A 22,651-nucleotide genomic window follows, 5' to 3' on the forward strand; every position below is an offset into this window, starting at 1 on the left:
AGCATTATGCAAATGACTATCAGCAACATATTTAAATCAAAGTCTCACTTACAGATTCGTAGAGAAACAAATGAAGTTTTGTCCCGGTCTTTGTTTTGTCTGTTAGTGAGACTGAACTATTTCTGAGACAAAGTACCCAGCCCTGTCTCAAAGCAAAGCTCATAAATAATCAAGGACAAAGACGATGTACATTGGATTTCACAACCGCAAAAGCTGGTGAGTGAATGCTGCAACTAAAAATTTCTACAATGCTATGTAAATTCCAGTAGTCATCAACAAGTTACACAATTTTTCTGTTTTATATTAACACATAGAGGAAACATGTTCCATTACTCCTATTTTACTGAATGTCCGAACCAGTTATCTCACTTACTTACGGTTCAGTTAATGTGTGAGAAACAGACCCCGACATTTGGTTGGACTGGAGTCTTTGTAATTGTTGCTGATGGATGTTTTAATAAGAAGATTGTATGCACATATTAAGAACTGCCTAGTTGACCATTATGAAAGCGGCTTTTAAGTTTGACTTTATACAGCAGTTCAACTCAGTACAGCTCCATATTTTTTGTTTAAAAATGACATTTTAACATGTACGTAGAATTAGTCCTTTGGTTATGACTAGCATCTCTCTATTGACTGTGCATCACTGAAAGTAAGAGAAAAAGAATCTTGTTAAAAATGAATTTATTTGCCATACTAAAGTGTATACACGTCAATCTTGGTGAATAAATAGGAAGATTCGGTTTGGCATATCCTGTACTCCTAATATTGAAGCACATCCTTCTTTACTACTGTTCCTTTTCAAGGTCTGTTGCAAGTAATAAATATAACACATCCTATTAATTTCGTAACTTCCATATAAATATATACAGCTCTTCATAAAGTCACTGAGAGCCCTGTGCGTGTACATGCCAAAAGGAAGACAGGGAGACCAGAATCCCATTTAGCAGGAGCCTTACTCCAGTATTTACTTCATTTTTCTATTATTATTAAAAGGAAAAACAACATAGTTTGCTTTGGGGACTTGCACGTATTTTAAAAATATTGCATCAGCTCACCATGTCACATGGTATTTGGTGTTCTATAACCCCATCCTGAAGAGCCTGTGTAAGCAGCAGCTGACTGATTTTCCTGTCTCTTACCAGATAAATCACAGCACACAGTTATACTAGTATTATTTTGCAAGTAGTTTGTTCAGTTTTATTTGTTTGTTGCCATTTTATTAAACTAGATCAGAACAATAATAAGATCTAGCTCTCTTCTGTTACAGATGTTTAATTTTTCCGTAATGCCTTCTCTTTAGTACAATAAATAGAAATCTATTATCTTTGTAGTTTGTGACTTGCCCACTCCCATGGGTTGATTTAAAAACAAGACACTTGGTGGTGGGTATTCTGGATACACAGAGCACTGGAGAAGACAGCAGCAAGGAAGTCAGAGCAAAAGCAAGCATAAGGCAATTTACTGAGACATTTTAAAGGCTAAAGGAATGGGTGACATCAAAAGAGAATAGATCAGGTAGGCAGCAGAAGCTGGTCTTGGCGAGGACTTGCAGATGACCATTTTGAATTTGAGGCAGAACAGGACTGAAAAACAACAAGGGCAGCTGAAGGAGGATATAACTGACCTAAGAAAGAAGGTCGGTGCCTTGGCGGTATGATAACAACACTGATGTAGCAGGTCATGCAACTGAAGACAAAAGATAAGTGGGATGAAAGAGTACTGCTCAGATGTGGTCCAGGACAAGGTTTTGCCAGGTGAAATGTGGTAAAGCTGGTGGCTGTGGAAAATGGTGAACTGTGGGGGGACAGTGTTGTAACTTTCCAGTTGCTCTCAGCAGACAAAAGCAAGCTGGTGACATGAGGCAGGAGTGATGAAAGGCTTGTAGTTGCACATCTCTTTTTTAAAGAGGGAAACAAAACCAAATCACGTCCATATCAGCAACTGTAAGTGGCACGCAGGAAGAGTTTTGGAAAATGGAAAATCACAATGTTGCTCAGCAGTAAGAAACTCCCCCCTCCTTGCAGCTGAGGGCACGTCACTGGAAAGTCCCAGCCTGGAAAAAAAAATCCACCGAGTAAACAAATTGCACAGGCAGTGAAAACAGAAAGAGGAACAAAGTCAAATGATACTTTGACTTTAAAGGACTTTATTTTCAAGTTAGCATTTCCTTTACTGGCAACAGTTCAAGTTCAGACAAGAAAGATCTCATTAGAGTGAAAATGGCTGGTAAACGGCACTGCTGATATTAGGCCACAGAAATCAAGCTCATTTATTAAAAAGCTGAGATTTCAATTTAGGATTTTTTGCTGCTGAGTGTAGTCAAACAATCTCAGTGACAAACGAGATACTCAGGATTGTTAGACCACTGTAAAATTAGAAATTATTGTCTGGCAAGTCTGTGGGGTTTTTTCCCCCTCATTCACATGTACTTCCAGACAAGGAAGCTGTTCTTAACAAAGCACTTCCTAATAACTCGCTGGGCACAGCTCTTTGTCATACAAGGAAGTTCAATGCTGGGAATTTTTCCAGCACTTTCCATAAAGACAAGAAAAAAACATGGTTGGTCACAGTGAGACAAGAAATACAGTGTTGGACAAAATTCTAGTATTCTTCCCTCTCTAACTAGCATTCATGAAAATAAAAATATTGACATAAATTACTACCCTTGCCTGAGACAAATCAATTTTCAACAAAAGTATTTCACAGTTATTTACCACAGCAATGTTAACTCAAATTCTGGAAGCAATTACAGTGACAGCACTTTCTAGCTGTAATCTAGGAAAATAATCTAGTTTTAACTCTGCTTTCCTGCTCTCCCAGCTAATGTTGCTGCATCCTGGCTGATGTACACGACAGCCCAACCCTGCTAGCAAGCAGCAGATGCCAGGTTTGCTAGTGTTGTGCCCCATCTCCAACCCTATCAATATTGTAATTAAAATGTAGTATTTTATTTTCTTTAAACTGAGCTTCTCTTAAGTCTCATCAGGATTCAATAACACTGCAAGAACCATCTCCAGCATGTTGCCCTTGACAGACAATAAATATCATTATTTATGAAACTGTCAAGCTGTTCACATCCTCTCAGCTTTGGGAAGAGGATCAATTAGCAGTCTCTGGGGAGAGGAGGTTGTGGGGTTTTTATTTTGGTTTGTTTCTTGCATAGCTTCTAGTGTCTATAAATAGCAGGAGGGAACCAGAACTCCAGGAAGGTTTGAAATTTTGATTCTTCATCCTTTTTCCTGTTATAAGATAAGGGCATAATGCTACTATATCAGAACATGGGGCAGAATGATCTTGACTTTTAAGGAGAAGCTCAGGGCCCAAGTCTATTGATCACGTCTCTTTTTCTGGAGCTTTGAAGAGCAGAGAATAATGATGACAAAAGCTTCCCCAGGCACCAAGCTGGAGCAGCAAATGTGAAACCCAGCCGAGTTTCAGTTCCTGCATCTGATGCAATAACTGCGTTAAGTTTCTGAAGAAGAAACGTCATGAATACTCTCTCTCTTCCATGGGTGCTCTTGCATGCGTGGCGGGAGGATCCTGGATGGGGTCAGGGTGGGGCCAGAAGTGGAGACAATATCCACAAAAGTGTACTAATTGAACACTTTATGATTTCGATAGGAATGTCCTTTTCTCAAAGCAGGTTGTGACAGCAACATAAACATGATCTGCTGATCTTGTAAAGGCTTTTGTTTTGTGTTTTGGTGGTTGTTTTGTTTGGGTTGTTGTTTTTTTTGCTGTTTGGGTTTTTTTTGTTTTGAGGTGTACACACCAGGGTTGATCAGGATGAGGTAGTGTGGCATCTGACAGAAAGAACCTGTCGTATGTTAGATGACACCTATTGCAAGCACCCTCTATCTTAAATACTTTTCAGTTTCAGCTAACACAATTTGCTACAGAGGCTCATCTACAAACTCCTGTGGAAAGCTGCTGCTAATTTTGAAGTATTAAGGCTTTTTTGTCTTCTGGTGGTACAGCCACGCTATCTGAAACCATTTCAAAATAGTTGCATCTTTAATGCTAGGAGGTATGGTCTCGGATTCAACTCCTGTTCCTCAGTAACTCAGTCAAGACCTCAGATTTATGGGGGTACATACCCCCATAAATCTGGACATTCCAGACAAAATACTTATGTATTTCAGTGGCTGGCTGGCAGCAAAACACACAAAAAGTTGATGTATTTACTTATGAAATACCTGATGCAATTAAGTAACACTGAAAAAAAAAGGTGAAATGTCAGTGATATTCATTTCTGCTTTGGGTGACTGCTTGGGGTTTTTTTTCAGCTGTAACAGGGTTTTACTGGTAAAGCTCCTTTAAATAGCATGGATATGGAATCAGTTCAGAGCCAGGGAATATAAAACCTCTCAAAAGAAGAAAGGAAGTAAAAGCCTTGAATGAAGCAGAACCAACCACACCTTCATCAGAAAAACATAATTCCATAGTCAGATCTGACACTTCTCCTGAAAAAAACAAAAAAAAGAAGAAGAAAAAAAAAAGGCCAACTAACCTAATTCCTAACAGAGTAACTGAGGGTTATCAGAGCAGGGAAGTCATTCCGGGCACACAGCTGATACTGTATCTGGCTTTGCTTAGCACTCTACACCGTCATTTTATTTTGTTAGTTTTCTTCTTTGACCTTGCCTGTTTTGTAACAATTAAAGCTCACCTGGCAGCTGATGAGGAAGGAAAAACAAGACCAATTGTAAAGCTAAGCAACTAAGCAAGAAAATACATGCAAACACATGCAAAGGTCTTGGAAAACCCAGATATAGTTTTACTCTACTCACTGAGAAGTGAAGCAATACAGGCTAGAAGAACCTGAAAGCTTTCACACTCAACATCCAAAAGTTGGAAAGTGACAGAATTAACATAGAATATGCACAAGAAAGCCTGGACTGGGATCAGAAAGGCAATACAGAAGCATCTGGCCGCAGAAAGATCAGGTTCACCAGAAGCTGCTGAGCTGCACATAGCTCAAATGGGACTTGAAGGCCAGCGCTGGCCCTGGAGCTGCACTGGCATAGACACTGGCAAGTGTCACCATTCCTGCAGTGACAGAGGCTGGTATGGACTGGGGCTGTAAGCTATCGCAGCTATGTGATCACAGAACCACAGAATCATAGAATGGTTTGGGTTGGAGGGGACCTTCGAAGGTCAGCTGGTCCAACCCCCTGCAATGAGCAGGGACATCTGCAACTGGATCAAGTTGCTCAGAGCCCTGTCCAGCCTGGCCTGGAATGTCTCCAGGATGGGACATCTACCACCTCTCTGGGCAACCTGGGCCAGTGTCTCATCATCCTCATCATAAAAAAATTCTTCCTCATGTCTAGCCTGAAATGTTGATAACATATCAATATTGACTGTGTTGGCACACATCAGACTTGCACCGTTTCAGCCACACCTGTCCCAGGGGGGACAAATGAACCAGGCAGACACCTGGGAACAGGAGCCACTTCACCTGCCTCAGCTAAGCCTGCCCTTCAAACAAGCTGAAACTTCAGACAGACATTAAGAAACAAACCCAAACACTGTAATTACCACTTCCTTCATGCTTATAATTCACTGCTCATCCTTTTTTCATTACATGAATGACATCACTGTCAGAAATTACTGCCTGAAGACCTAGACTGAAACCAGCTCTGCAATCAAATTAACAGGTAGGTCTCTGTGCAGATGCAGGAGCAGCGTTTAAATTAGCTTTCCAATTATTTTACCAAATAAGAAAAGCAATAATTAAGAAGTGAAACACTTCAACAACTAACAACTAACAATTAAAAATATAAAAGTAATGATTTTATTCTACAGACTTGACAATTTTAGCAGGGAATTAGCATTGAACATAGGTGACTGCAAATGAAATGCTATGAAAAACCCATAGCGTAATGAGACATATATGCTCTAAAGGCTTCAAATGAGCCTGTATGAATAAAGTGTAGCTGTACATATGTGGCTATACAAATAAACTTGCAGGTCTTTCCTGTACATTTCAACAATACTCACAAGTCAAGCAAGATCAAACTTTGGCTTTCACTCTTGACATATACAAAACATACTTAGCAAAATTACCGTGTCTCCATGATACACAAGTTTGAACCTTCCCAAGAATAACACCTCAAATAGAATACAACTGTTGCTGTCATCTTGCAAAATCTCTAGTGTCTTCTACACCCATGGGCGGGGGCAGTTAAATCCTTTTTCTCTCCACTAACCCCTGTGAGACCTCTGGTCTCTTCCCGGAGCCACAGCTGCTCCCCAGCAGTTACCACAGGAGCTGTGGCCACAAGGAGCACAACTTCAGCACAGCCTGTTTCCAGCCTTCTGCCATTGCTGGGGCTGGAAGGCCACACATGAAATACATCCCTGTGCCAAGGGAAAGATACAGCCAAGTTGAAAAGACCAAAATGGGCCAGAGACTGGCATTATGCTAACCAGGGTGGCATAAAAACATATTATTTTGTTACAATTCAGTATTGTGTACACGTAGAAGCACGGTGTATCAGAGCATCCACCCCTCGCTCAGTGTTTTTAATGAGGTTATGGTAGAGCAGCAGCTGCACCCATCATAAACCTATCTGCTCTTCTACCAAAAGCTACAGGACTCATATAGCACCTCTGGCTACCATTGCTCCAAGGTTTTTAGGAGCTGCTAAGCACCATTACACATACATAAGATCACAGTGATCATTTCTCTGCTGAAATCTTGTTACAAGGGCATTTGTGACCTAAATGGATTCCTAGGAGCATCATCGAAGAGGTGAGTTGCATAGGAACCATAGCAAGCAGAGAATTCAGGTACTCTCAGGCCTCAGAGGAAATACTTACTGATACAGCAAAACCACTTCTGCATACAGTGATGCATATAAAAGCTTCAAGTTATACAAATAAATCCTCCCAAAGTACCTATTTTATGTCAGTCTTACACCCATGTAATGTCATCACATATTCATGTTCCTCATCTAATTAGATATATATTTTCCAAATTGAAAAAAAAAAAAAAATCACAGGATCATTTCGCAGTGATGGCATTTAAGCTTCTACACTGTGAAAACTGTGGAGAGTAATAGAGGCAAAGCATATTTTATCTGAAGGCTTTTTCTATAGATTTGTTTTTATCTGAATCTCAATTATGTTCCAGAGATTTTATGTTTTTCTCAGAAAGCAAGTGTCTTTGCTATATATATATATATATCAAATTTCCTCCTACCTTCTCTTACAGCTGTGTCCTGTAAGAGACAGCAGTGTTCTGCATGTTTGTTTGCTGCAACGGCAGAAGTGAGAATTACTTGTCAGGCATTAAGTCAACTACAAATAAGTGTGTATGCCTATAAGCAGCAAGTATTCACTAAATTTCAAGTTTGGTTAAAAAAAAAAAAATAAATTAACAGCTGCTTTTAATTAAGATCGGTTAGTTTTTCCTAGCCTTCAATAAATAGAAAGCATAAGGCATGTGGGATCCAAATTCTTTAATGGAGCTGAAGCTAAGAAGAACCGTCTGCCGTTTACCCCGCGATTTCAACCGGGACCTTTCCCTTCATCGGCTGCAAAAATTTCACTTCCTCCAGAGTAAAACCAGCGAACTGGCCGCAGCTGCCGGCTGGTCAGGTACGGGGGCGCGGGAGGAAGGGTGTGCAGGTGACGAGCTGAAGGTGCGGTGTGCGGGCCCGGCGCTGGGGCTGCCGGAGAGGGGCGAGCAGCGGCGGCCCCGGCGGGAAGCCTGGCAGTGCGGGCGGCCTCCAGGGCGTGCCGGAGCGGCCGAGCCTCCTCCAGCGCCCGGGGAAGCCCCGCCAGGGTGGCAGCGGGGCCTTGGCTTTGCAGCCCCGGCGGCAGCGGGCGGACGATACCGCGCCGGGGCGGCGCTACTTGCAGAGCCCCTCCAGCCGCTCCAGGGTGCCCTTCATGTCGCGGATGCGCTTGGCCAGGGCGGGCACGGGCTGCATGGCGCGGTCCAGCTCCTCGCAGCGCGCCACCAGCGCGTACATGGCGCGAATGCTGAGGTCGGCCGCCTCGCCCAGGCTCTCCACGCCGTCGCGGTAGGTCTGGATGCAGCCGACGCTGAGCGCCGTCAGGGCCTGCAGGCCGCAGTGCACGTTGCGCAGCAGCTCGTCCACCTGCGCCGCCACCTGCCCGGCCAGGGCCACCACGTCCTGCAGCGCTCCGGGGTCGATGGCGGGGATAGAGGAGCCGCCGCCGCTCCCCGCCGGCACGGCCGCCTCGCCCCGCGGGGCACCGCTCTGCCGGATGCGCCGCTCCAGGTTGTTGGCCACGAACTGGGTGAGGCGCCCCTCGCGCAGCACCGTCCCCTCCAGCTCCAGGGCGCTCGCCAGCGTCGCCCGCCGCCCCTCCGGCAGCTGCCGCCCCGCCGGCGCCCCGCCACCGGCGGCCAGGCTCAGCGCCTCCAGGCTCCGCTCGTCCCGCCTCCGTCCCGCCGCCTCATGGCCGGATCCCTCCTCCGCTGCGGCCGGGAGCCCGGCGGCTGCCGCGGGCCGCAGCGCCGGTCCCTCCATGGCGGGCGACGCGTGCCTATCCGCCGTCACGCCACCGCCCACCAGAGGGCGCGCCGCCGCCTGTTTACGTCTCCCTCAATTGGCTACGGGGCACCTGGGGGCGTGGCCGCGGCTGTTTGTGTGCTGTCCGATTGGCCGGCGGCTCTCGCAAGCAGAACCGCCTGTCCCGTCCGCTCGTTTCGCACTGAGGGCCCGTGACTCGGAGACTGGGGCGTGCCCACTGTTTGTGTCTGCCCGGATTGGACGGCCTGCGGAAGCGGGCGTGGCCCCAAGTGTTTGTGTCGCTTCTGATTGGCCGAGGCAGGGCCGGAGAGATCGCTGTTTCGCCGGGATTGGTGGTGCCTGGTGGAGAGGCGTGTCGTTCGCGCCATCCTCGCACGGCGATTGGCGCGGGGGCGGAAGGGGGTGTGTCCCGCTCGGGTAACAACATAGGGGCGCTGCTGGTTGCTCCCTTCACTCCCCCGCCATGTTCTCCTAGCAGCGGATCCGATTGCGCCACCATCTCAGCCTACAAAGCCCGGGCAGACACTCCCCAGCGACCCGACCCGCTCATCCCCACCTGGGCTCGACCCCTCTCCCCGCTACCGCTCTGGGTACCCACGTCCCACCATGGTCACCACCACGGCACCGCCGCCCTTCCTGGCTCGGATCTCGGCGGGCACCGAAGACCCCCGGCGGCTGCCCTCCGCTCTCCTTCAGCGCCTCAGGCGAGGGGACAGCAACTGTGAGAACCAGCCCAGCTGCTGTCTGGCGGGCCCGGCAAGCGGCCAGCGGCCCGCGCTGAAGAGAGTTCGGCGGAGGAAGGGAAAGATCCGGCCCGGCCACGCGGGGCTCCTGCCCAGCCGCTACCAGCAGTACCAACAGCACCGCGCCGGCTTGGGGAGAAGGACCCCGCTGGCAGCGCACGGCCCGGGCGAACTTCGCGCTCACCCAGTGCCAGCTCCCTCGTCTGCCCCCGGCCTGGCAACGGTCCCCCCGGAGGAGCCCCCCGCGCCCGCCCCCCAGAGACCCGCACCCAGCAAACCCCTCAGGAAGGAGGTAAAGACGGGGCTCCGCTACTTCTGCACATTCCTCTTCCCCACCCCCTTCTCCCGCGCCGCGGCAGCCGGCGAGCCGCTTGCCCCCCTTCCCCTCCCCTCCCCTCACCCCTGTGTGCGTGCGGACGGGCGGGGGAGCGGGAGGGGGAAGAGTTTCCGTTACGCCCGCTCGGACGGGGCGGGGGGAGAGAGAAAGGGAGAGGAACGGCGGGCGGCGATTGGCCGCTCGGCGCCACCAATCGGCGCCGGCCGCTGCGCCCAGCAACAGCCGGATTTAGCCTGCTGGCCGCGCGCCAGCTGCCCCCTGTGCGCGCGGGCGGGACGTGCGCGGGGCGCAGCGCCCCATGGCGGCGGCAGGAGGGTCGCGGTGGGACCCGGCCGGCCGAGGGGGCTCAGCTGCCCGCCCGCTGTTGCTGGGCGCTGCCCGCCGTGCGTGCGAACGGAGCAGTGGTAGAAAGGCGTGGGGGAGCTAGGAGGGGGGTGGCGGGCAGCTTGTCGTCCGCCCGACCCGTTACACCCCGCGAGTGAGGCGGCCGGGTGAGCCGTTGGGGTGGAAGCGGTCCCTGGTACCTCACACCGCACTGGACACACCTCTTGAGGAGACAGGCCGTGCATTGACGTGAGCTCTTTGTCTCTGCAGTTCTTAAAGAACAAGATGGGAAAGACTGAGAAGGCTGCCGTCCCTTACAGCCAGCCTGTTCACAGTTTACACCTGTGTGAACAACCAAAGATGAACAGACAGAAGAGTAAATGTAACATGCCACTCACAAAGATCACCTCGGCAAAAAAGATAGAGAACTTTTGGCAAGATTCTGTATCGCCAGAAACAATTCAGAAGCAGGAGAAAAAGCCACTTAAAAACACAGAGAACTTCAGAAATGCCAAGCCCAAGAAACCTATCACCCTAACTGAAGTGAACCAAAAAGAAAATTACGCTGGGGCAAAATTTAGTGACCCACCATCTCCTAGTGTCCTTCCAAAGCCTCCCAGCCACTGGGTGGGTGGCACAGCTGAACCGTCTGACCAAAACAGGGAGTTGATGGCAGTCCATTTGAAAACTCTCCTAAAAGTTCAAGCGTAGTTTCCAAGATCTCTTGAGTAATTTAAAAGAAAAATCCATCCAGGAAACTTAAACATGCCTTGTTGCAACAAAAATTGCAAAAGACTGTCAAGTCTTAATAATCACATTTAAAAAAAAAAAAATCCTTGTATTATATTTTTTATGGTTGTGTAAATAGTGTACATCATGTATTATGTGTATATTCTTGTTCATACTTTGAGAGGTACATTTTAGTTTTGTTATGAAAGGATGTATTTTGCACTGCCTGAATGGTAGATGTCTTGTATATAAAATACGGACAATTTTAAGTGTGCTTGACACATGAAGACTTGACTTGATTTGCACAAGGTAATGAAAATTTTGAAAGGAGAGTACAGCTTTCTGATTTTAAGGTTCCAGATCAAATGTGAATGTTTTACACATGCACTACTGACAATAGTTTTACATTCTGTGTCCCAATCTGAGTATAAATTTTCATACAAATGTGAAGTTTTGCTCTCTGCTCTGGAAACAGTATATGGAATTCCTGTTCATCTGTTTGTTTTTAAAATTACCTGGAATTTGAGTCAAATTCCAACCCATCAATTTGAGCACTGCTGATTTCTTTAAAGGAAAAAAAAAAAAAAAGAGCAGAGCTTACTGCCAACATATCTAATTGGTCACTAAAAAATTAAATAAAACAATTTGGCCCTCCCCTTAAGTACGTCTCTGTTTTTCTTGTGTGTGTGTGTCTGATAATTCAAGTATTGAACTTAAAATTACTTGATCATCTTCTAGTGCATCACAAGGAATATTTTTGTCCTTCTTAGCTTTCAACTATCCAAATAATTAAGAAATTGGATAGCTCATTAAGAATTTCTTCTGTTTCTAAAAAATGTTTATTTTATTATAAGTCATTTTAGGTTCCTTATCCTTTTGTTTCTTGGAAATTCAGGTGTTGATAAAGTTGGGCAATTACACATTCACATTAATACTGCGGTGCTCCTTCACTATTTTAATAGTAAGTGGTTATTAAACTGAAAAGTAACAAGGAGAGAAAGGTATGGATGTGGCAAGTTAAGCTTCACATTTTTCACCAGTTCTGTTTTTCTGATAGCTGTGCTGGATATTGTATTTCTCTAGTCTAAAGTTCTTCAGGAATTGAACTGTAGATCAGTCTGACAGGTATGTTGAAGAGGTAACAGATTTATAGTTCTTTCATTAATACAGGATTTAAATAAGATGAGTAAAGCAGAACATGAGAAATTTGCAGGATATAGAAAAGCACTTTTAAGTTTTTGGATCCACTGAAAAAAGTGTTATATGGACACCAGCGTACAAGGAGACAGGTGTAGGAAGGGAATGCCAGCAGCATTGTCCCAGCCAAGGTGGTTCCTTAGCATGGGTGGTGGTTTTAGAGGTTCTGAGTGGGTGAAGCTAATAAATCCCTCCATGCCATGTGCATTCTGCTTCTGAAATACATTGTCATTTTGCTTGTGAGTTGGTAATATTTGTTAACAGGGTCCTGAAATGAGATTTGTCAAAAACTAAGGATTTTTTTGTTTATCGAAATTATAGCTGAAAAATTTTTACTATAGTGCTGTAGGCTGTTTAACTGTATATGAATCTCACTAATGATGACTCAATTAGACCTTAAATCCAAGTTTACTATATTTGGTATATGCTCTATTGATCTGCTGTTGTGTTGGGTTTTTTTTTTTATTTTCCTTTTGCCTGAATGTCATCAAGCGCAGAGGAAAATGCCTTTAGCAATTCCCCATACCTTTAGGCAATGGTTCATTTTGTCAGCTGAACTTGTCTGGAATTTTGATAACTAGTTTGACAAGAGCTAGTTTCCATCAGCCATTTAAGTTGACATTATTTAAAGACAGATATATATATATATATATATATATTTTTTTTTTTCCCCCCCTTATTATTATCACCGTTACTGTCAGCCCCTCTTCTTCCCTGCCTCTTGGAGCTGACACTGAATTACGTAGTTTGAATGCTAACTCTGATCCTATGTAAAATTAAGCAATGTAACATACCTCTTCAGTGCTACTCTGATCTGCTGACACATCCCTGAGCATTCCAAAATTAATTAAATGTGAAGTGCTGATGGCTTTTGGCTCCTCAGCTAATTCTTTTAAAGCAGTTAAATGAGACTTCAGACATCTTGAAATTCAAAACTTTCCATACCTTGTTGGACTATAGAAATTTTCAGGGTATGATAACAATGTTTCAGCTGCTCGTTCTAAACAGACCAAAAAAAACCACCTTATTTAGCTTCTGCGTCAGTATTGTGGGTCCTCTTGTGATCTGGCAGGAGTGTCTGTGCACTTACTGTTAATATCTTCTTAAGATCTTTGGGTTGAATGCCTTCCTGGTCAATGGACTGGATTAGAAAACTAGGCCTACATGCTTCAGTAAGATCACCTGAAAAATCAGGACACTGTCATCTCTTTGGACCATATTCTGCACTTAATATGTCACTTCCCTATGTTTTTTCCTTTATCTTTCTACACTGTTTCCTTACACGAGTTTTGACTTTCAAAGTTCACTTCACTTTGATAGATTTCTCACCCCAGTTCCCTGAAGGTGAGGCATTGTATTACATGAACATAATGCTGTTTGAGTTTAGAGACGGTAAACGAAAAGAAAAATGTGACATATTTGGAGGAGTTCTTCGTGATAATATAAAGTCTTGTGAAGTGAACAGCCTTTAAGGAGGAAAATGAACAAATTTAGTGGATACTGAGTTATCATCAGATGCTCATGTCTGCTGTACAGGAATTAAATAAATGGCTTATTAACTCTTCTGAGTTCAGTCAGAGCAGGGAAACAGAATGTACTGCATTTTGGTTAGATAATGAAAACCTTTACAATCTTCAGTGCGGTGCTGTGCAGAACTGCAGGGGAATCAACTGTGCAAGTTAACTACCAGCTCATTTTCAAACAGTTAAATGTCACATGGTGATGGCCCTGAAAAATCAGCTTTCATGGAGTGCAGAAGTATCTGGTGCTGGGTTTTCATGCGTGGCCAAGTTTCAAACCATTAGACGGCTTCGTCAGTAATGGTTGGCTTGGTGTTCCACTAAAGCTAAAATGCTTCTGTCTCCTAATGCAACGGGAGCTAGAAACCCCATGAGCTCCAGTACACCAGTATCTCTTCAGACATGCTGACGAATTCTTAAGTAGCCTGTATATGAGACTGTAACTTTATCCATTAATTGAATTTTATTTCAGCTAATTAGTGTTCTATCCAAGTAGTATCATTTTAAGCAGTTCTACTAGTTGTTTACTGAGTATTTTTTAAGGTTTTGCATTATGAAGCATTTGATACGTGGCACACTTTTTTCTGTTTTACCCGGTTCTGAGATCAAATATGAAGTCTACAGATGATATGAAGCCCAAAGACTATAGATTAGTTTTCATTGTAATTTTGGAAATGAGTTTGCCTTTATTTCTGCATAGAAGTCATGACATCATGCAGTTAAACACATTCCTTATTTTCTTCTACAACCCCTTGTACTCTTTGAATTTGGATTTCACAATGCATTCTTTTTTTTTTTTTTTTTGTAATATATGCCTGGCTAACTGAAGTATATAAGGGGAATTATTTTCTGTTGCAGTTTCTAAGTATGTTTTATGTTATTAATAGGCTGGTCCTTACCCTGAGGAGGCTAGGAGGTAAGAAAGAGAAGGTTGTAAAATGTTAATATTTACTGTGAAAAATTGATGCTTCCTTATTGAACAGCAATCACAACCTTAAATATTTTTGATAACAAGAAATTGTAGTTGCCAGTTCAATAGAAGAGACTAATGAAGGGAACATCCATCAATTAAGGAGAAATACATCATTTAACAAAAGGACCCTACTACAGTAAAGTTAAGCAAGAAAACGTTACCAGCAATGTAGAGGCTGTGGATTTTTTGCTTTGCATTGAGAGTGTAGAAGAATGTTATCAGAGCTGAGACAGAAAGGTCAATAATTCAGCTGAGTTTGAAAAAAATAAATCCTCAGAAATTAATTTGCACAGCGAACACACCCTAGCAGAGGTACTACTACTTCCCCTGTGTTGAAGTCAGCATTTCTCTTTGACTTCTTTCCCATGAGATGATAAAATCTCACTTACTCAACTCCCAGAAAATAGGCCTTTGGATTTTAGAAAGCCCTGACTCTGCTGGAAGTGGTGTGTTGGTCCTTTTGTTTAATGTTAGTGCAGTGACATTCATCGCTACAAATAACACATATTCAGGCTTGTGTATGGCAGATGTGGTCATTTAGTCCAAGTGGTTCATAAACCCTTGTCTTCAGTTTGAGAATTATGCTGGTTATGTTACTTATGCTGCAGGTTGCCTCTGGTGACTGAACTGGTGTGATTTCTGTAATTTACACCAGCGAGAGGAAGCATTTGAGGATCAAGGACTCTTCTACTATTTGTAAGACCTTCCTAAGTATTTAGTTGTAGTTCAATGTATGGCTGTGTGTAATTCAAGAAGTGGTGTAATCATCATTGCCATTTTGCCATTCTTCAGGTCATGAAGCATAAAGTTTCGAGGAGATGCTATGAAAAATGATGTTTGCTCCTTTAATGATGCAATGTGCTTTCATGAGGTAGGTCTATGAACCTTAATTTGCAAATGTCCCTGTAAGCAGTGACAGCAATGGCCATCAAAATACAATTTACTTTAGTTTTTATTCCCTGAAACAGGACTTAGAGCTACATTCAATAAAAGGCTTAGTATACAGAGTCAGGGCTTTCTCTTGTTTTCTCTCATCACCTGAATCTTGTGTTCTTTATTGCCTGGTGACATGGCAGCACAAGAAAGAATAAGGTGCACCCTTACTTAATATATAGCTTGAGATCTGTAATTTGCTTTTATGTATATAGCATGAGGCTTTTGTAAGTTGCCTTCATAGCATCAGAACATTCAGAAATTGCATGTTGTCATATTTAGAGTATCTGTAGGTCACTGTAGAAAATAATGGAATAGTAAATTGATAGACCTTGTCCAAAATTTAGATATTCTTTGTATGCAAGCACACATAAAGTGTTGATACATTTTTGTGCCCTGTACTAGGAGTGATAAGGAAAAAATAAATGATGAGACAGGTAGGAAAACAAACCTGGAAAACAAGGTCAACTAAGAGATAAGAGAGAAGCAGCATAAATGTCACCATTGAATTATGTGGAAAGATTCTGCAAGAAAAAAATTATCTCCCAAAGTATCCACTGTTTTACTGCAAATTTAAGGGTTTTAAATGCGTAGATGAAACATGGTTTCCTACCAATTCTAGACTGGGACTATCTGGGGAAATACAATATGAACTGGCAAGTCTTGTGACTGACTTTGTCTAATCAGAACCTATTATTCATGACCAGAAATTGGCACTTTGGCACAGCATTCTTAATGGATAGCACTGCTTTAGGGATCACAAAATGCTCTACGTGTAAGCACTTACTGCTCTCAGGTTCTCACAGCTTTTTGGACTAATTGGAGAAGTGGCCAGATAAAGTGTGTATGTGTACGATAGCAGCCTTCAGGTTTTACAGCTGGAAAAACAGGCACACAGAAGTGGACTAGTTTGCTTAGGCTCACTCAGCAGGTTGTTCACTAACCCAGGAAAGCAACCAGACATTCTGGAGCTCCAGCCAGGTTTTTCCTTTGCTGGTACACACGGTTGCTGTGTGATCTGCAAGTCTTCCTCATCCCACTGTCTAGTATATTAAAATGCAATTAATGTCATGTTCAGCTTTGAAACATTTAGCATCTGTAGTCATTGATTGGGCTGTTGAGATAAACCAGGCTGTGTTTAGGTTTTGTGTCATGTACAGTTCTATTACATGGCAGCCTCAGTAATCTGCACATAAAAGATGTCTATGATACTTTTATCTGCCCCTGCTTTTGACCCTTTGATACAATGCATAAAGTGTACACACTACTGTCATTTTCAGCTCATCCTTTTTCTGCATTCAGCAGTGGGAAGGCTGATGATAAACCAAAAGTATCTGTTTGTTGGCTGCTGCTCTCTGTGCAAACATGCTGCAGCCAGCAGCTGGCTGAGAGGCCCCTGGGCATGCACAGTGTCCTTATAGTCTCTTGAGTTTACATTTGCTTTATCTTTAGGCTCTTATTAGATCCTGGAAGACAGAAAGAGGCCCAGTCTTTCCCAAGAGTGAGGATCTTCCTACAGGAGGACAGAAGATGAAGTTTGTGAGTGACTCAGTTTCTCTCAACAATCAGCCAGACTGCAAGCCTTCCCATCACCTTCCCTGACTATCTGCATTCTTTACTCTTCACTGCAGCTGCCAGTTTCTCTTTTCTTGTGTTTTCCCCTAAACACATTTCATCATTCTTGATTTCCCTCACTTCCCTGCAGATGCTCATACGTGTAATTTATTTTGCCTGAAAAATCCATTTGACAGTATGCCACATATTTCTGCTGTGTTCAGCGCACATTTCCTGCAAGGAAAAATGTGGTTTTTCTAAAGGACAACTAGATTTTTACAAGATGCAATAATTCTCTTGAGATTTCTCCTGTCAGCATAGCATGAATTGACCTGGCAAGCATGTAGTGCAGCCTCAATAACCATAACACGCCCCACTTGGTATCCTAGAGGGCTAGAAACTATTCTGATGAGCTGTTGTACACAGATACCACAGAATTAATCTGCCAAACACAGCTCAAAACGCCAAACAACTAGAGTTTAAGGCTTGTTTCCCCAGAGATCAGGAAGTCTGACCTGGGCTGTATACTGGTAGGAGGACATGCTAGGAAGATAAAAACATAGTCTGCAGCTCTGAGACACATGAACCAAGGCTTTTTATCTAATTTTCCAGGCTGGGTCTACTGTTGGAGAGCCTATCACGAGATAGGCTGTTGTTGCAGAGCCTATGCTGCATGTGTTCAAAGCTCCTCTTCCCAGCCTCCTGCTTGTAGGATGGTGCCTTTCTGCATGTGCAGTGATAGTTCAGTGGTTATTTGTATGTTTCCGACTCATTTGTGTCCTGGGCAGTTTAAGGTAAGAGTTTACAGCCTTTCTTTGAGAGGGACTTAAGGTTTATATTCCTCGGTTAATTCATCACCAGGTACTGGATTGGTTCAGCACCTACAAGGTCTGCTTTCCTTCAGGTACTATGGCACAGTTAATAAGCACCTTCCCCAAAGCTGAGTCATGTATTTTAGGACAAAAAGAAAAAAGGTATCATACAGGCTACATATACACCAAGTGTACGTTTTATGCTCTTCAGCATCTACAGATCCCAAAGCCTTCAAGGTCTGTTCATATCTGCAGGGTGATGCTCAGTACTATGTGTACCATTTTCCTTTCTTCATTTTTCAGTCTCCTTCACCAATGTAATGAATAGCAACTTCCATTTGCAGGGAAAGGTTCCCTAAATTTACTTGCCCATATGGCAGTTTACTTAATTACCTATCCACCTTGTCACAAAATAGATAACATATAAGGTCCTGTTTGCTTTAATATGTGTTTGTATCTTCTGTAACGTGTGGGTAAAATAGTCTTTTACTCCCCAAGACAGCTGTCGTAACTGACTTCCAACAAGAAAGGTTCAGATCCTTTCAAGAGACACCCTAAGATACACAAAGGGCAGGGGAGATGAATGCATCTAAAAGCCAGACACAGGTGACAGAAGAGTGTTGGCCCATCTGCTCTCTGTACCCCAGGCTCTAAAATTGCAGCTTCCAGTGATTACAGACCTTCTTCCCTCACTGAAGGCAACTGTTCTCTCATAATGCCTTATTATTCTACTGCGTATCTACCACACATCTATCTACATGCATTTGATTAATTTCAAAATCACTTCCAATGTCTTTTTGATCTCTTGTACTGAAACTACATTTTCTCTGGATAAATTAAAGCAAATATTCCAAAGGCTTTAACACAGAATTTGCAGAGTTTTCTCCCATTTTGGCCAAGAGTAGAACTTAAAAATTATAATAATACTGCTAAATTTCAATAGCTATCATTTAACTTCTTGCTGTATATAAGTTAACTTATATAGACACTTACAAAGTGGCAACACATTGTCCACACAGGTAAGTGCGATCAACTAGCTATGCCTGTGCAGAATTAAACTCCTGTTTTCATGACTTCTAATTTTTCACTCTTTATTTTTCAACAAATAAATTGTTTTTTTTGTTGTTGTTGTTGTTGTTGTTTTGGGTTTGTTTGTTTAATTTTTCTAACTACCTTGCACTTTGGGATATATGTCAAAGCTTTGGGGAGTCATAGCTGGGTACACAAGAATGAACAACTGACATACGCATTGACATTTCTGCCTTTAGGAAGTGTTGGGGTGAAGGGAGGCATCAGGCAAGAACCCCCAGTTCTGGTGACCCCCATCTGGATCATGTAGTCACCATCCTCTGAAATCCTGTGAAACATGCCAGATTTGTTGATAATATAAGCATATTTTAGAGCATTCAGAGAAGGCAGCCTTCCAACTAAAAGGCCACAGCACCCTGTGAAAGAGCAGCCTCCACAGCTGAATATCCCCAAGATGAAATAGAATCTTTTGCACAGACAAGATGGCCTGTTTTTATTCCTTCCCTCTGTGGCAGCACTGAGGAGTTCACCTGTATTGCTATTAGAACTGTTTACTTGCACTCCCTCACACTGCTGCATTTTTATATAATTTTTAATAAAAATTTGCCCTACTCCTCAAATACAGTGAAGACACAATGGGAAGATGTGGAGGGAAAGGTAAAAGTAATCTTGATTCCATCCAGCAGTCCTGATCCAAATGGCACGTTAGTCACAGTTTTCTTAGGAAGGGCTTTGTTTACTTTTAACATTTCTGAGATGGTTGCGTGGGCTGAGCCCTGAGCGGGGCAAAGGACTCTGCTTTGCCACTGGACAGGTGTAAGTCGCTGAAGAAGAAGAAGAAGCAGAAAGCTGAGAGGTGATGACCAAAGAAAGGAGCCATTTGCTCACTTAGAAACCTTTCTCCATCTTGTCATCCTCAGTTACAGCCAGCCCCACCGACCTCACCTTTTAAGGACCTCTAGCAAGTCTCCACCCTTCCTTCATTTCCTACTCCCAAGTCCCTTTCTTGCCAGAAATGCAAGGAATGTGTTTTACGCACCCGTCAGTACCCGGGAGCACATTCAGTAACATTTTGGTTCACTTCCAGAGGGCGTTGACATCACGTAGACAAAGAAATTATGTGGAAAGAAAATAATTAAGAGAGAAAAAGCTAAAAAATTACATTACTACTAACAGAAAAGATGAAACGTGTCGTGTGTGATACAGAACAACACTGGTACAGTTGCTTTAACAGATGGAGCTACTGTGGCAGCTGTCTTTAAAGCTTATGTGTATAGCTTTAAGTACACATATACATATAGCTCAAAGTAAAGGTCCAAGTAAGGGAGCAGTAGGGAAGGTCCAGTGCCAAGGCCTGGCAGGGCACGGGCTGAGTTCCCTCTCGTGGCTCGCTGTGGCATTTTGCAGGGGTGGCCCCAAAAGGGCCTGTTTTGGGAGCTGCAGCCCACCACTCCTCATTACAGCCCTGCCTGGTAACCAGAGGGTACAATCACAGAGTAATTCCTGGTGAGGGCCTAATTGCAAGTTAATTTTAAGCGAGTTATGTAAACAGATCACATTAATCCTTCCCTGTATTTATTTTTCATTAGTTCACATGGAGACACAACCATCCTTAAAAATTCCCTATCATCTGCTTTACCCTCCTGGTTTGTGGAGTTGATGTCCACTGCTAATACCTGCTGTTGCTAATTCCTGTGTTAGGCAGAGGCTCTGGGAGATCCCAGTGGGTCAGAATAAGCTATGGGATGTCATCATGTGCATGGGCAGTTTTGGGGAAAGGCTCTGCAGATGGAAAACACAGGCAGCAGCCGCTGAATCTGTGTTTGTCACTCAGTTTAATATATTCAGTTTAAGTGAACATCGGACAGTGATTTATTAGGTTAAAATATTGTTGATATATCACTGTACTGTTGCATAGTAACAGTGAAAAGATAGCAAACAGGAAAGAATATATGAAAACAACAAAAAAAAAAGTTAATGTTTTTGTATTTTTTCAGTTCATGTTTTACCAAAAAAGGCAGCTGGAAGATTAAGACAAAATGGATTACGCAGGAAACCTCCATTTCTAAAAGAAAACATCCGGTGCACTTTTGGCAGATAGTGTATTTTGTAAAAGGCAAATGTATGACATAGCAATTACTGTGTCCCTGGGGTTTTGAAAATATAGGAGGACATATTTCCTACTGTGTGAACTTATGAACTTATGAGGAAATTGCAATAACTAGGAGTAAAACTGCATGTTGTTGCTCTCTATCCCACGTTTTTGTCATAGGATACAGAGTGTAGAATATGCCATTAATGGAGGGCCTAAAACTTAGACACCTATGTCTAACTTCAGCCTCAATTTAACAGTCAGCAAACTGTTGTCACAACATAGAGGAGATAGGACCAGGTCATTTACCTCCAAAGAAATCTCCTCTAAGCTCCTAGAGAGTGGTATAAATCTGATGCATTTTCATCTCTCCTTCAAACTTTTCTGGTTTTAAATATTTGTGATAAATTTGGTTAACTACGGTATTCATAAATATACATAAATTGCAATACTTTTCAGACCTGCTGGATTTCAGCTTCAGTGATATTTTGCAGCAGTATGTTCCATAGACTAGATGCCCATTAAGTGACAAATTTGTTTTTAAAGATTAGCTGCTACATGAATGTACAGGCACCATATATGGCATAGGGAAAGCCATGACTCAATTGGCAAAAATATTTAAGAAAAAACAATGAGTACTTTCAAAGTCTCTTTTTTAATTAAAAGCATCCTAATTGTTGAAATTGAGTTATTTTTAATGTATCATCTCGCTCTATATGAAGTTAGAACAAATCAAATTGTATTCCTGGGATGTGCCCGGACTGTGTAACCAACACCATCTTGATCAACACTTTTCAGTTAAAAGCCATACATTATCACTCCTGAAAATCCTCCTTTACGTAGAATAAGACAAAAAATATTATAGCGTATCAATATGTCCTTAATACTTTTAACTGAAGATGCATCCAATATTCCTTATTTCCCTGCCAAATAATTATTCATTTGGTCAAAACCAAGGTGATGGTAAGTATCAAATCTGCTACTGGGACAAATTCTTTCCCAGTGTTTAGGTGTTTGCCTTCTAACGCAACCTACTTTCAAAATACAGCCATAATATAATTAAGAGATAATTCAGCACTATGTAAAAGTGATGTGTTCAGACGCATGCAAGGTTTCGTAACAGAAAAATATCACTTTATATGCATAAATACACTTTTTAGTAGGGTTTCTATACAAGATATCAGATGGATACTGTGTCTGGTTTACCTGTGCATCACCTTTCACTGTGCTTAACACAAGCTTTTTACCAGTACCTTGTGAAACTAGCCTGACTATTCATCTAACCTGGATGAGCTAATTAAAGTTCAGAGCATGGATCACATTTTAGACTTAGGCTGGCCTTTTGCCAAGTTACCTGTTTTTTGGAACTGGCAAAGTTTTGACAGGTTTTGCAGGACTTGACAGTTTAGCCTCAGCTCTGTTCTGGAGGCAATTGTGACATCTCTTCAATGTCACAGGTGCTTAAGCATCACCTAGGTACAGAACATCAGAAAATCAAGTCCTCCTTGTGCTCTGCTTCCTCTGATTTAATGGAGTTCTTGCAGCATCACTGTATCAAGCCAGATTTTCTCTTGCCAGTGGAAAGACTTAAGTATAAGCCCAAATTTAGAGTTCTGAGAAGAGGACGTCCTGTTCAAATGAAATACCAAATAATTAATTGTATTTATTTCAAGACAGCAAATGGGGTATCATAAGGTTATAAAGTCTCAAACGACTTTATCATCTATTATGTCCTATGCTGTGGAGAAATAGTTGTCAATCAAATGCCAGGCCATAATCAGTTTCATGACAGAAACTCTGAGAGCTGGAGAATAAGAGAGAATTAGGATGTTGTAATGTTTCCTTATATTAGGCTTTAGTTTGAATATCAGTGTTTCTCTGGGGAGATTGGGATG

The 22,651-nt window shown here is 42.9% G+C and overlaps 2 protein-coding genes across 2 annotated transcripts; one reads left to right on the forward strand and one right to left on the reverse strand.

Moving 5' to 3' along the window:
* Nucleotides 1-5,777: 5,777 nt before the first annotated feature.
* BORCS6 (BLOC-1 related complex subunit 6) lies at nt 5,778-9,012 on the reverse strand. The gene is given in 2 exon segments (XM_065059630.1): nt 5,778-8,942; nt 8,944-9,012. Coding segments are annotated over 2 exon segments (1,149 nt in total). The 3' UTR covers nt 5,778-7,862.
* On the forward strand, nt 8,888-11,307 carry PNRC1 (proline rich nuclear receptor coactivator 1). Its single transcript, XM_065059635.1, has 2 exons — nt 8,888-9,548; nt 10,188-11,307. Exons 1-2 carry the CDS (start codon nt 9,120-9,122, stop codon nt 10,626-10,628), a joined length of 870 nt encoding a protein of 289 aa, XP_064915707.1. The 5' UTR covers nt 8,888-9,119; the 3' UTR covers nt 10,629-11,307.
* The last annotated feature ends 11,344 nt before the right edge of the window (nt 11,308-22,651 follow it).

Source organism: Columba livia, chromosome 3, assembly GCF_036013475.1.
Source record: "Columba livia isolate bColLiv1 breed racing homer chromosome 3, bColLiv1.pat.W.v2, whole genome shotgun sequence".
Taxonomy (NCBI): Eukaryota; Metazoa; Chordata; class Aves; order Columbiformes; family Columbidae; genus Columba; species Columba livia.